A 12,915-nucleotide genomic window follows, 5' to 3' on the forward strand; every position below is an offset into this window, starting at 1 on the left:
TGGATAGAAAAACTGATTTAGGCCCTCTCTTTTTCCCATTACATGTCTCCTGTCGAGATAACCAAGAAAACAATTGGCCGGGTACTTCTGGCCTACTTACTGGAGGAGGATGCATTGAAGATTCTGACAGTTTGGCAGAAAATAAGGAAATGCCGGTGAAGACAAATACCCAAAGGGATGATGAGCCTGGAGATGTTACAGAACTTTGTGCAAAGTTGATTTTTAAAAAAATATATATTTATATAAATATATATATATTTTACCCGGAACAAACATTACACAACAAAATGGACACATCTCCTTTAAACCACGCCCCCCCCAATAAAGTCACTCGACCGTAGCTTTTTACATACTGATACATTTCACCCAACGATCCCTGTATTTCCGCTTTACAGGGTTTGCTGCAAATTTAAAGCGAAAAAGTTTTCAAAGTTATGAGCTCCAATTTCTAAAAAATTTGCTCTCTGAGACAATGAACACACTACATTGATATCAATACTACGTTCATGTAAGTAATTCAGCTTGTGGCATTCTTTAAATTAACGTATATAGACTACAACTTCTGTGCATCAGATTCTCAGAACTTCAACAGCACATGGGCACTCTGGAACATTAATCACTGTTGAATCCATATATACGCAATCCTGAATTAAGTAAATTTGTAGCAATTTGCCAACAGAGCTGGAAAAACCAGAGTCCCATCTCCACTCGTCACTGCATAATAGCTCAAAACCCACAAAGCCCAAACTCCAACACTGCAACAAAATGCAGTAACCTTTCTAGCTGGTTAGTAAATCAGCATGACATTGACATGCATGCAGAAGCTCATATATAACGATTAGCAAATCAGCTTCGTGCAAGAAATTCTGTGCATTATCCCTCGGGAACCACGAGGATAGCTTAAACCCTGCTGTGTAATAGATTGCAGCATACTAAATATGTGTGACCCCTCCCCCCCCCCCCCCCCCCCCAGCAGCAGGAACAGAGGCAAGACGACAGGGCTTTCAAACGCCGTACAATAGATCACAATGGCCACTCAGTCCAATTTTTCATTTTATTATTGTTCTGTTTTATGCGTGTCTGATTATTTGCAACTTTTCTGCCCGTGAACTTATTGCATACGAGAGGATTCAGTTGTATATTTGCTTCTACATGCATTTCAATATCATGCTGAATATTCATGATACTCTGTTAGGAATGGCTTATTGCCTAAAGTTAGTCCTACAAACAACGCAGCTGCCTCTATAATACTGAAACAAAGAACAGTTAAATGTTTCAAAGCCAAACTATCCTCTCAGATGATCAGATTCAAAGATTATTGCATTTTTAAAATTTAAACTATTGGTTTCATATAAATAAGTTAACCAATTTGCAAATTCCAGAAAAGCAAAACGAAATGTGATCTACAAATCACAGCAATATTGGCAGAGGAGTTAGTGGAGATCCTAAATGGCGCAACAACCTAGGGGATATTTCCAAACAATGCCAACAGAGGCCGTGCAATCCCCACACCCGACAAGTGGACTTCTGGATACCTGTGTAAACCAATCAAATGATGTCAGCCTTCATATCAGTTTGTTCACAAGCAACCCTTCTGCGAAAGGGAAGACTGGAGCTAAAACAGGACATACTGGGCTCAGAATGTTACTGGAGCACCTACACTGCTCTTAGTCCTCCACAATCCTTACTTTAAATCCCTCGAGTGTAGTTTATAGAAAATACTGTAAATGGTACATAAGGGTGCTGACATTTCTCCTTCATACTGAATTTGAATTCTGTGCTAGAAAAACATTGCATTAATAAAGCAGATTTCATGTTCTCAGGATGTCCAAAACATTTCACAGCCAACACATTACTTTTGAAATGTAGCCACTGTTGTAATGTAGGCAACGGAGCAGCTAATTTGCACACAGCAAGGGCCCACAAACAGCATAAATAACCAGATAATCTGTTTTAGTGTTGTTGGTTGAGGGATAAATGTTGGCCAGGACACAGGGAGAACTCTCCTTGATCTTCTTTGAATAGTGCCATGGGATCTTTTACATTCACCTGAGAGGGCAGTTGGGACCTCAGTTTAACGTCTCATCTAAAAGATGGCACCTCCAGCAGTGCAACACTTCCTCAGTACTGCACTGAAATACCAGTCTAGATTATGTGCTCAAGCCTCTGGAGTTGGGCTTGAACCCACGACCTGTCAGAGGCAAGAGTGCTACCCACAGAGCCAAGGATGATACTTATGATTTTACCCAGCACAGACCAGACCAATCAATTACTTAGTTTTCCTCCCAGCTACAATTTCTTTGTCCCCTTAATGTGAGAGAAGAAAAATAGGAGGCAGCCCATACAGAGCAAAGACTTCTCCATGACTAAAACTCAGCTTTATGATCAATGGAAGCAATAGTTTAGGGGACTTTCATCTGGCATTGCTATCAAGAATGGGCAAAGCTTAACCCAACCGTCAACCTGGTCTCAATTCACAGGACACAGCTGAAATGAAAGCTCTCAATGGAAGCGTCAAGGCTGCATGGTCTAGAATTCGGATCTCTCTGTGGCTGCTATGAACATATCATTTGGTGTCTTCCTACGGATTGGGACAGTCCTGTTAATTCTCTAGGCTTTTATCATCAACGGTTGAATGATCCAACCATCCAACTGTTAGCCCATTGACTGATGGAACTTCACCGAGCAAGGGCTAGAATTTTTTTTAAACTCAATTATTGTTTAGAGGGTTTTCTCCGACAAAGAGTCATAGAATCACCTGGACACTACTGTTTGGTGAATAGTTGGGTGTCAATACTTGTATGAGAATGAGAATATGGTCTTAAACTTCATTACATAGCCAATTGTTTTTTTTAAAAAAAGGATATATTTCTTCAAAATGAAGAGTGCAACTAGACTACATTGAGAAAATGTTTTTATGGCATGTTTGTCTCACCATAATCCCGCAGAAGGGCCTGTGCAGGTCTCTCGCTATCTGGTGTTGTGGCCTCAGAGCTGCCAGTGCTGGTCATACTGATGCCACTGCTGTTTCGACTGTGACTCTTGAGCGACACGTGAGTGCTATCACCAACACTCTGTAAAAGGATAGCACATAACTCAAGGGGCGCACACAGCTCTGGTCAAAGGGTTATGGACTGAAAAGCAGGCAGTGACCAAACAAGATGGACTGTATTTTCAATATTTTGTACTCAATAGCTGGGCATTTATATAAATCATCTGTCATCCACAATAGCTGGGCATTTATATAAATCATCTGTCATCCACAATAGCTTCTCTCAAAGGTTTAAAATCCACAACTGCTGCTCTCCAACTTACCAACTCAGTTTGAGAACCAATTGCTTCCAAAAGAGCAGAATCTTGAACAATATTTAACATGGCACCTGAAAGGAAAACAACCCTTTGGTAGACAAATACTGATACAGAATAGTAAATCCAAATAAATACACAACCAATTATTTCACCAAATGCCCAACTTGGATCAGAATTGCCCATTAATGAGGAACGTATATCTACCGGAATATTACATTAGGATTTCTTCAAGAAAGATTGGCTTGATGAGATAAGATGCAAAATGGTTCAGTATTGTGAATCCTGGCAGTCAGAATGATCAGAGCAGCAATACAGTCCCACACCAACTGGTGTATATTAAAAGACACAAAAAAAACTATTCATTTGTACGTTAATGAACACTTTTCTGGGCTCATTAACATACTCACAGCTACAGAGGTTGGCTGATCTATTTCAGAAACACAAACTTTCTAGCAGATTTATACTGGAGGGAAAGTTTTACTGGAGTTTTAAACCTTTTAACGCTAAGCAATCAGGAGCTTTTAACAACTGTAACAATAGGATTTAAACAAATAAAACAGATATTGAGCTTATGATACAGTACAGTTTGGGAGCTTGGTACAAAGCAAGGGACTATGGGCCAAATCCAGCCCCAGAGCCTCTTTACCTGGTGCACACAGAATGCGTCTAAGAACTTTGGAAACCTGTTCAACCCCAGATCTTTATACTCCGAGCCTGAAAGACTGCAAAAAGCTGTTTCCTGACTTTTGGATTTAGGCTTTCCTCTTTTTTCTATGTCTGTCTGTGCACGCACTGTCTAGCAGGGGTCAGTGAATAATCAGGAGTGGAACCCTGGCTGACTGTTCCCTCAATAGTCTAGGGCCACTGGGGATAATTGCAGTGTCATCCTGGCTGTCATCAGCTAACTCAGCATTGACGAGGCATCAAACCTCGGCTCTTGCCGGTCTTTATGACTCAGTATCACGTGGTACATTTCCAAAAGGCTCCTCTTTGCTTTAATAGAAAAAAATGACATAAAAACACGGGCATTAGTTTTCATGCAATACCTAAACTAAGCATATTCCCTAAATGGCTCAAATGTAGCACAATACTTTTTTTTAAAAAAGAAAGGTATAAAAAAGTTAATTAAAATTTCACACTATTCTATCTGGTCCTATTCACTGTACTGATGCGTTGGCTTGGTAACTGATTAATTGGAACAGGTAAGTTCCCTACCAACCTAGAATCATCTGTGTGTTGTTGGGATCGGTTTCAGTCTGTAGGGCACCAATTAACACATTGACGAGCCTCAATTTCAGGGAGAGAAAGGTAACTGATTTGTCGTGTGACAAAGAGTCCTCATTGCTGAACTTTCCTTCCAAAAGCACCTAAAAAGATAAAAAGGTAAACTTGTTGACGTGGCTAACAATCGTATTTGCTTTTTTAAAAAAAACGATTTTTTTCCCCCCAGAATTTCAATTTCTGCCTTTTTTCACTGGCTGCCCCTCGGGTACCTTATCGGAGTGCCCATTTGTCATATGCAGGAACAGAGAGCACTAGCAAGCTTTTGCTCTGTTGAAGGACGCCACAGCCAAGCCTGATCCTGCCCTCACCAGATGTGCACTTTTTAGCAGGGGTTGCTGGATATCAATCAGGAGCGGAAATCCTGGCTGATCTGTCCATTTCCTAACCAGGAGCAAATGTAGCTTCCAATCGTTGTCTGGCTGAGATCAGCTAATGCAGCAGAGGCTGGGGATTGAACCTGGAACCTTCCTGATCTGTACAACTCAGAACCACACAGGCAATGCCTTAACCACTGAGCCATTAGAACGCTATTACAGATAATCCTGCTAATTTTTAATAACTTCCTGTCTATAATATATAGACAAAAATGTCCCAAAATTGCAGGCAACATTATTCTACGACAAAAATCAAAGCCTGTCAAATCAAACTTAGATTCTACCCACTGAACGGTAACTATGTCCCTTTTGGCATTTCATTTTCTTCATTGCTCTAATATTAGATACAGCCTTCAAAAGATTTAAGCGGTCAATAATGATAAATAGTACCTCTGCTTTAACTGTCCCAAAGTGATGGGGGAGAGGCAGCATTGACAGCAGAATGTGGATTGATGCTCTCCTAAGTTCAGTGGGATTCACATATGCTTTGAATTTTGACAATTCTCTGCAAGAGGGAGAGGAAAAAAAAATTCACACTTTATGATCAGTTGTTCAGATCCCTTATTTTTTCAAAACCTAGTGTTGGCAATGCAAAAACTAGAGAGAAAAAAAGCTCGGTCTAGATTTTGTTACAGCACTATCTACTTTGACTCCCTCTCTGATACCTTTTAATTACATGTGCATGTGAATACAGAACACCACAATCTGTGAGGCAGTAACAGAGGGACTGAATATAAATCTGCATTTATACAGCAACCCTCACATAGAAGAATGTCTCAGAGCAATTTACAAGTGGGAGAGGAGGACAACGGGCAGACATTGGAGAGGACGGGGAAAATGTGGAAATAAGTTTTGAAGGAATCGAGGCAACAAAGCAAATCATGTTTTAATTTCGAAGAGTGGGGAAGGGGGAAATGGTGGTTCAAAGATTAGGCAGTGCTGGTGGAGTGGAGGATGAGCAGTAAGCATGTTTCTGCTCAAACCCAGATACGTTATTACCTTGTAATGTGCTACAGGGTGCATGCTATTCTTTATAATGAACAAAAACGATTATTTACCATTTCTAGGAAAGGGAGCGGGAGGGAGAGAGGGAGGGAGGGAGGGAGAAGGGAGATAGAAGGGAGATAGAAGGGGGAGGGGGAATGGCAATTGGAGCAGGACATGACAGAGGCTGGCAAATAGGAAGGGGAATGGAAGTGGTGCCGGCGAGCTTTGGTCACACCCCAAGTGCCATGATTTCGTCACACAAGTAGTGCATAGCAGCGCTTTTAAATTGAGCATATACTTACCATTACTTACCTTTCACTAGATGGCGCTGATCCACCTTTCCCTCCATCTCCCAGCTCCATCCATTGCTAGTCATAGAATTATAAAAGCTTACAGCACAGAAGGCAGCCATTCAGCCCATCGTGCCTGTGCCGGATCTTTGAAAGAGCTATCCAATTAATCCCACTCCCCTGCTCTTTCCCCACAGCTCTGCAAATTGCTCCTTTTCAAGTATACATCGAATTCCATTTTGAAAGTTACTACTGAACCTGCTTCCACCACCCTTTCAGGCAGTGCATTCCAGGTCATAACAATTTGCTGTGTAAAAAAATTCTCCTCGTCTCCCCTCTGGTTCTTTTGCCAATTATCTTAAATCTGTGTCCTCTGGTTACCGACCCTCCTGCCAATGGAAACAGTTTCTCCCTATCAAAACCCCTCATAATTTTGAACACCTCTATTAAATCTGCCTCTTAACCATCTCTACTCTAAGGAGAACAATCCCAGCTTCTCTACTCTCTCCACGTAACCAAAGTCCTGCATCCCTGGTACCATTTTAGTAAATCTCCTTGCCAAGGCCTTGGCATCCTTCCTAAAGTGTGGTGCCCAAAATTGGACACAACACTCCAGCTGAGGCCTAAACTGATTTTGAAGATTTAGCATAACTTCCTTGCTTTTGTACTCATTGCCTCTATTTATAAAGCCAAGGATCCCGTATGCTTTTTTAAAAAAAAAACACCTTTATCAACTTGTCCTGTCATCTTCGCAGATTTGTATTCTCAACCCCCAAGTCTCTCTGTTCCTGCACCAAGGTTAAAATTGTACCATTTAGTTTATATTGCCTTTCCTCATTCTTCCTTCCAAAATGCATCACTTCACACGTCTCTGGATTAAATTTTATCGACCATGCATCTGCACATTTTATTAGTCTGTCTATGCCCTCCTGAAGTCTGCTACTATCTTCCTTACTGTTTACTACATTTCCGAGTTTAGTGTTATCTGCAAACTTTGAAATTATGCCTTTCATACCCAAGTCCAGGTCATTAATATATATCAGAGTGTTCCTGCCAGTAACTGTAAAGGTGTTTTCTAATGTTTTAAATCTTTAACAAATTAGAATCCAACTTTGAATTGACATCTCAATTAATTAAATTAAAATTGGTCTTCGTCAAGCAATTTAAAACAATGTGCAAACTTTTGAAAATGGGCGAATCCAAAATAAAATAAAATTGAGCTGCAGGGGGAACGTGCCAGTGAATTGAACAAACTGCAGTTGAATAAATGCAATCAGGATTTTTTCAATACGATGATGGGATGTGGGCATCGCTGGCAAGGCCGGCATTTATTGTACATCCCTAGTTGCCCTTGAGAAGGTGGTGGTGAGCCTTCTACTTGAACTGCTGCAGTCCATGTGGGGAAGGTTCTCCCACAGTACTGTTAGGTAAGGAGTTCTAGGATTTTGACCCAGCGACGATGATGGAATAGCCGATATTTGTCCATCAAGATGTATGCGACCTGGAGGGGAACTTGGAGGTGATGGTGTTTCTATGCACCTGCTGCCCTGGTCATTCTAGGCGGTGGAGGTCGCAGGTTTGGGAGGTACTGTTGAAGAACCCTTGGTGAGTTGCTGCAGTGTGTGCTGTAGATGGTACACACTGCAGGCATGGTAAGACAGTGGTGGAACGGGTGGATATTTGGACCAGTGGGTGAGGTGTCGATCAAGTGGACTGCTTTGTCCTGGATGGTGTCGAGCTTTGAGAGTGTTGCAGCTGCAACCATCCAGGCCAGTGGAGAGTATTCCATCACACTTGTGACTTGTGGCTTGTAGGTGGTGGAGGGGCTTTGGGGAGACAGGTGGTGAGTCACTCGCCGCAGAGTGCTCAGCCTCTGACCTTCTGTAGGAGCTGCGGCATTTATGTGGCAGGTCCAGTTAAGTTTCTGGTCAATGGTAACCCCCAGGATATTGATGGAGGGAGATTCGGCAATGGAATTGTGAATGGAGCTGAACACTGTAATCATCAGCGAACAGCCACACTTCTGACCTTACAACGGAGGGAAGGTCATTGATGCAGCAGCTGAAGATAGTTGGGTCTAGGACGCTGCCCTGAGGAATTCCTGCAGTGATATCCTGGGGATGAGATGATTGGCCCCTAACAACCACAGCCATCTTCCTTTGTGCCAAGTATGACTCCAGCCATTGGAGAGTTTCCCCCCGATCCCCATTGACTTCAGTTTTACTAGGGTTCCTTCGTGCCACACTTGGTTAAATGCTGTCTTGATATCAAGTGCAGTCACTCTCTAGAATTCTTGTGTCCATGTTTTTTTTATTCGTTCATGGGATGTGGGCGTCGCTGGCAAGGCCAGCATTTATTGCCCGTCCCTAATTGCCCTTGAGAAGGTGGCGGTCAGCCGCCTTCTTGAACCGCTGCAGTCCGTTGTTTGTCTCAAGCCTGTAATGAGTTCTGGCGTTGAGGGTTTTAGCAGAACCTAAACTGAGCATCGGTGAGCAGGTTATTGGTTTACTTCAGAGTAAACAAGGAGGAACAAAGAAGCTCATCCTTGACAGCTCACCCTCTCATGAGAACACTTCATCCCTTATCCATCTGTTCTAGTGCTGCATTACAGAGATTGTTAAACTCAAAGTAAACACAAAAACTAATTGAAGGACAGATAAACATTGACAAAAGAAATTCCATCTCAGAAGCAAGTGGGGGTGGGAGCACTACATGGAAGGAGTGACGGGGAGTAGAACAGTCAGGACACGGGTTATGCACGTATCTAGAATCTGCCTGCAAGTTGAACTCAGTATGAACCCGCGCTCCGATTGGGAAGCCTCGCCATTTTAATGAACAGAACTCATTTGGCCTGGGGGGGGGGGGGGGGGGGAGAATAAATGCGCTCCTGATAGATAAAGCTCCCCACTGGGAGTGTACATTTATACAATTGGCTCCTGTATCTCCAATTAGGCAGTGTGCCCACATTAACTCTGCAGGATCACCTCAACCTAGAAGCTGATTTGGAAATGTCTAAATTGGATCATTTAGACAGCAGCAAAATGGGAGTCCAAGTTTGGGCCAATTGGTCTCCCATTTGCAACTACAGACAGCATTAAAAGTTATCTATTAGAACTTATACAGGCTCCCCCCAGTGGCCTAGCAGGTTTATCCATAGACCAAAAAGGTCTCACATTCGATTCCCAGTTTGTGTGGAGTTAGGTAATCTCAGTCAGAGTGGGGCTGAAGTAGCCTGTCATGGCCAGAATTCTTGCTCCTTATTAAACCAGTGACCTCTGGGGAAAGTGCACGTGTGTGGATAAGGGCAGATTAGGGCTGGCTATTGTTAAAATTGGATAGCCACGTGGTGAAGGATAAAATACTAGAGCCTGGTCTTTAGTTGCTTCCAAGCCTTTATTCACAGAGATTCCCCTTACTCACACCCAAACTCTAGATAAGCTCTCCTATAAAAAGGATACGAGAGTCCCCAATTGATCACCAGCACCTGAACACAATTAACACTCATTGATATAAATCACACAATTAACAGCTATGATGCCCCTCATGGTCAAATAGTCAGCCAACACTCATGGTCGAGGCTCAGACATTTATAACTGCCAGTTGGGCATGGTCCCATAGGATGCCTAGTGCCCCTGGAATCATAGAGGAGGGGAGAAACTTGGTGAAAAGAGAAACAACTCAAACAGTGGTGCATTAAGAACAGTGAATAAACTCACCGGTCAGGCAAAATTGTCTCCAGTGCTGAAATGAAGTAAGGAACTAGAACATCTATGCCCTTCAGATCAGAGCAAAACAAAGCAGGAGAGTTCAGGATGATACTGGCCAAAACCGGTCGGCAAATGTAATCATTTATCTGCAGTCCCTGAATCAGCACCATATAGAACCTGGAGAAACACAAGAAACATAAGAAATAGGAGCAGGAGTCGGCCATACGGCCCTTTGAGTCTGCTCCGCCATTGAATAAGATCATGACTGATGATCTACCTCAACTCCACTTTCCCACCCGATCCCCATATCCCTCAATTCCCTTAGTGTTCAGAAACAAAATGAGCAACATTTTATTTTGTATTACACATACAATAAAATCATGATACCAGCATTTTCAGATCCAATACATTCCACTTAACAGATTAAGAGGCCATTTCTATATTTAAAGTTATAAATTTAATCTACTTTGCACACCTCTGTTCTCTTAAAACATTGATTATCACTGCCCATGACCTTTTTAGGCTAGCAGTCTTAATGCACCCTAAACAGATAACACAGTAAACAGTGTGGCTCAGATGACATTCTAAAATGATATGAAAGCTGGAAGTCTCAGGCTGGTGTGCTAGTTATTCTGTATATGATACTGCATGATATACACACCTCATATACACTGCTTGATTTATCGAGTCTTCTCTCCTACTCATCATGTACCCTGGAGGTGATTATTCACCCAGCTTTCTCAATAATTAAAACACACGGATGGAATTCATATCTCATTGATTTAGAGGGGATGAGTGGGCTTTATTTGGGCACAGGTTGGATAGGTACAGACAACCAACTGCTTAGGACCACGTGATTTGAACTGAAACCCTGCATTGCTGCCTCACGTAATCAGAGCAAAGGACAGCGCAACCTGAACATACTGAAAAGAGAGCAAAAGAGAAGATGCAAATCTGTAAAACATGGATTATAACGAGATCAATGGCAATCAAAGGCCTGGTGGCAAATATAAGTCAACATAGACAATAATTCTTGCCCTATTAGTAAACAGAGTCCCTCAGCCAGGACTGTTGGTCTGGTTAGCGTCCGAGAATCACTATTGAGTAGTGTTTGGATCTACAATGAAGTCTAACCCAAAGTGGGGAAAGATTGTTGTTCTATTGGTAAATCTGTAAAAGCCTGTGAGAGGTAGATTGCCATCTTGTTTTGATGCTAAAACAAATGCTATCCTGTCAGCAAGCTGTGAATCTCTGTTCTGCTTCCTTTTGTGAAAATGTAAGTGAAAGACTTAGACCTAAAATTTCTATCCCCTTTACAGAGTGCTACGCATCTATGTTTGTCACAGAATCATTTTTGAATCAAGGTAAAATGAACCAATTTCGGTATGTGATGCCCCCTTTACATTACGGACACCAGAGGCTATGCTGCAATACGAATGAGCCAGCAATACTGATCACTGAACGCTGCTATTTTTTCCAGGTACCGAGCTTATCTTGCATCACGGAAGGCATGTGGACAGAAACTTAAAAGTCGGAAAAAAGCCTTAGAAGCAACAGTGCAAGCAATTGCTGCTGCATAGGTGCTTCCAAATCACAGCTGTGATTTTAAATAACTTTGCACCCAGGTGCTTCCCCGCTGCTCTGAAATCTGCCCCAGCCACATTGTGGAACAGATTTCACAGCACTAGCAGCCGTAGCATATTGCTGAATCTCTTTCGGAGAGGTAAGAGTAGCTGCCCTTGACATGAAGACAGCATTCCACCAAATATGCCACCAAGTAACCCTAGCAAAACTGAGGTCAATGGGAAATCCCTCCTTTGGCTGCAGTCACACAAGATGGTCATGATTGTTGGAGGCCAATTACCATTGCCCTCGGACAGCTGAGGAAATGTGCTTAACATAGGAACAGGAGTAGGCCATTCAGCCCCTCGTGCCTGCTCCGCCATTTGATAAGATCACGGCTGATCTGTGATCTAACTCCATATACCTGCCTTTGGCCCATATCCCTTAATACCTTTGGTTGCCAAAAAGCCATCTATCTCACATTTAAATTTAGCAATTGAGCTAGTATCAACTGCCGTTTGCGGAAGAGAGTTCCAAACTTCAACCACCCTTTTTGTGTAGAAATGTTTTCTAATCTCACTCCTGAAAGGTCTGGCTCTAATTTTTAGACTGTGCCCCCTACTCCCAGAATCCCCAACCAGCGGAAATAGTTTCTTTCTATCCACCCTATCCATTCCCCTTAATATCTTATAAACTTCGATCAGATCACCCCTTAACCTTCTAAACTCTAGAGAGTACAATCCCAATTTGTGTAATCTCTCCTCGTAACTTAATCCTTGAAGTCTTAAGCCAAACATCTTTAGCTGTTTTAGCAATGACTTCCCTCTGTCACAAAGTCAGGAGTGGGGCTGTTCGCTGATGATTCTACAGTGTTCAACTCCATTCTCAACTCCTTTGATAATGAAGCAGCCCATGCCAGCCTATACCAGGGCCTGGGCAACATTCAAACTTGGGCTGATAAGTGACAGGCAACATTCACACCACATAAGTGGCAGGTAATGACTGTCTCGAACAAGACAAAGCCCAACCACCTCCCCATGACATTCATAAGTATACCAGAAATAGGAACTGGAGTAGGTCATACAGCCCCTCGAGCCTGCCCCGCCATTCAACAAGATCGTGGCTGATCTTCGACCTCAACTCCACTTTCTCACTCGATCCCCATGTCCTTTGATTCCCCTCGAGTTCAAAAATCTATCGATCTCAGCCTTGAATGCACTCAACGACAGCACTCTGGGGTTTGGAATTCCAAAGATTCACAACCCTCTGAGTGAGGAAATTCCTCCTCATCTCAGCCTTAAATGGCCAGCCCCTTATCCTGAGACGATGCCAGACTCTCCAGTCAGGGGAAACAACCTCAGCATCTAACCTGTCAAGCCCCCTGAGAATCTTATATCTTTC

General features: G+C 42.6%; 1 protein-coding gene across 6 annotated transcripts in view; it reads right to left on the reverse strand.

The window, feature by feature from the left end:
• Positions 1-12,915, reverse strand: part of ralgapb (Ral GTPase activating protein non-catalytic subunit beta) — a 112,339-nt gene that overhangs the window by 46,515 nt on the left and 52,909 nt on the right. For all 6 annotated transcript variants that reach the window (XM_068000158.1, XM_068000157.1, XM_068000156.1 and 3 more), the window contains 5 exons: positions 9,961-10,128; positions 5,358-5,472; positions 4,529-4,676; positions 3,316-3,380; positions 2,936-3,074 (listed from right to left, as the gene is read on the reverse strand). In XM_068000158.1, coding sequence (XP_067856259.1) covers positions 2,936-3,074; positions 3,316-3,380; positions 4,529-4,676; positions 5,358-5,472; positions 9,961-10,128 — 635 coding nt within the window. The remainder of the gene's footprint in view (positions 1-2,935; positions 3,075-3,315; positions 3,381-4,528; positions 4,677-5,357; positions 5,473-9,960; positions 10,129-12,915) is intronic.

Source organism: Heptranchias perlo, chromosome 19 (genome assembly GCF_035084215.1).
Source record: "Heptranchias perlo isolate sHepPer1 chromosome 19, sHepPer1.hap1, whole genome shotgun sequence".
Classification (NCBI taxonomy): domain Eukaryota; kingdom Metazoa; phylum Chordata; class Chondrichthyes; order Hexanchiformes; family Hexanchidae; genus Heptranchias; species Heptranchias perlo.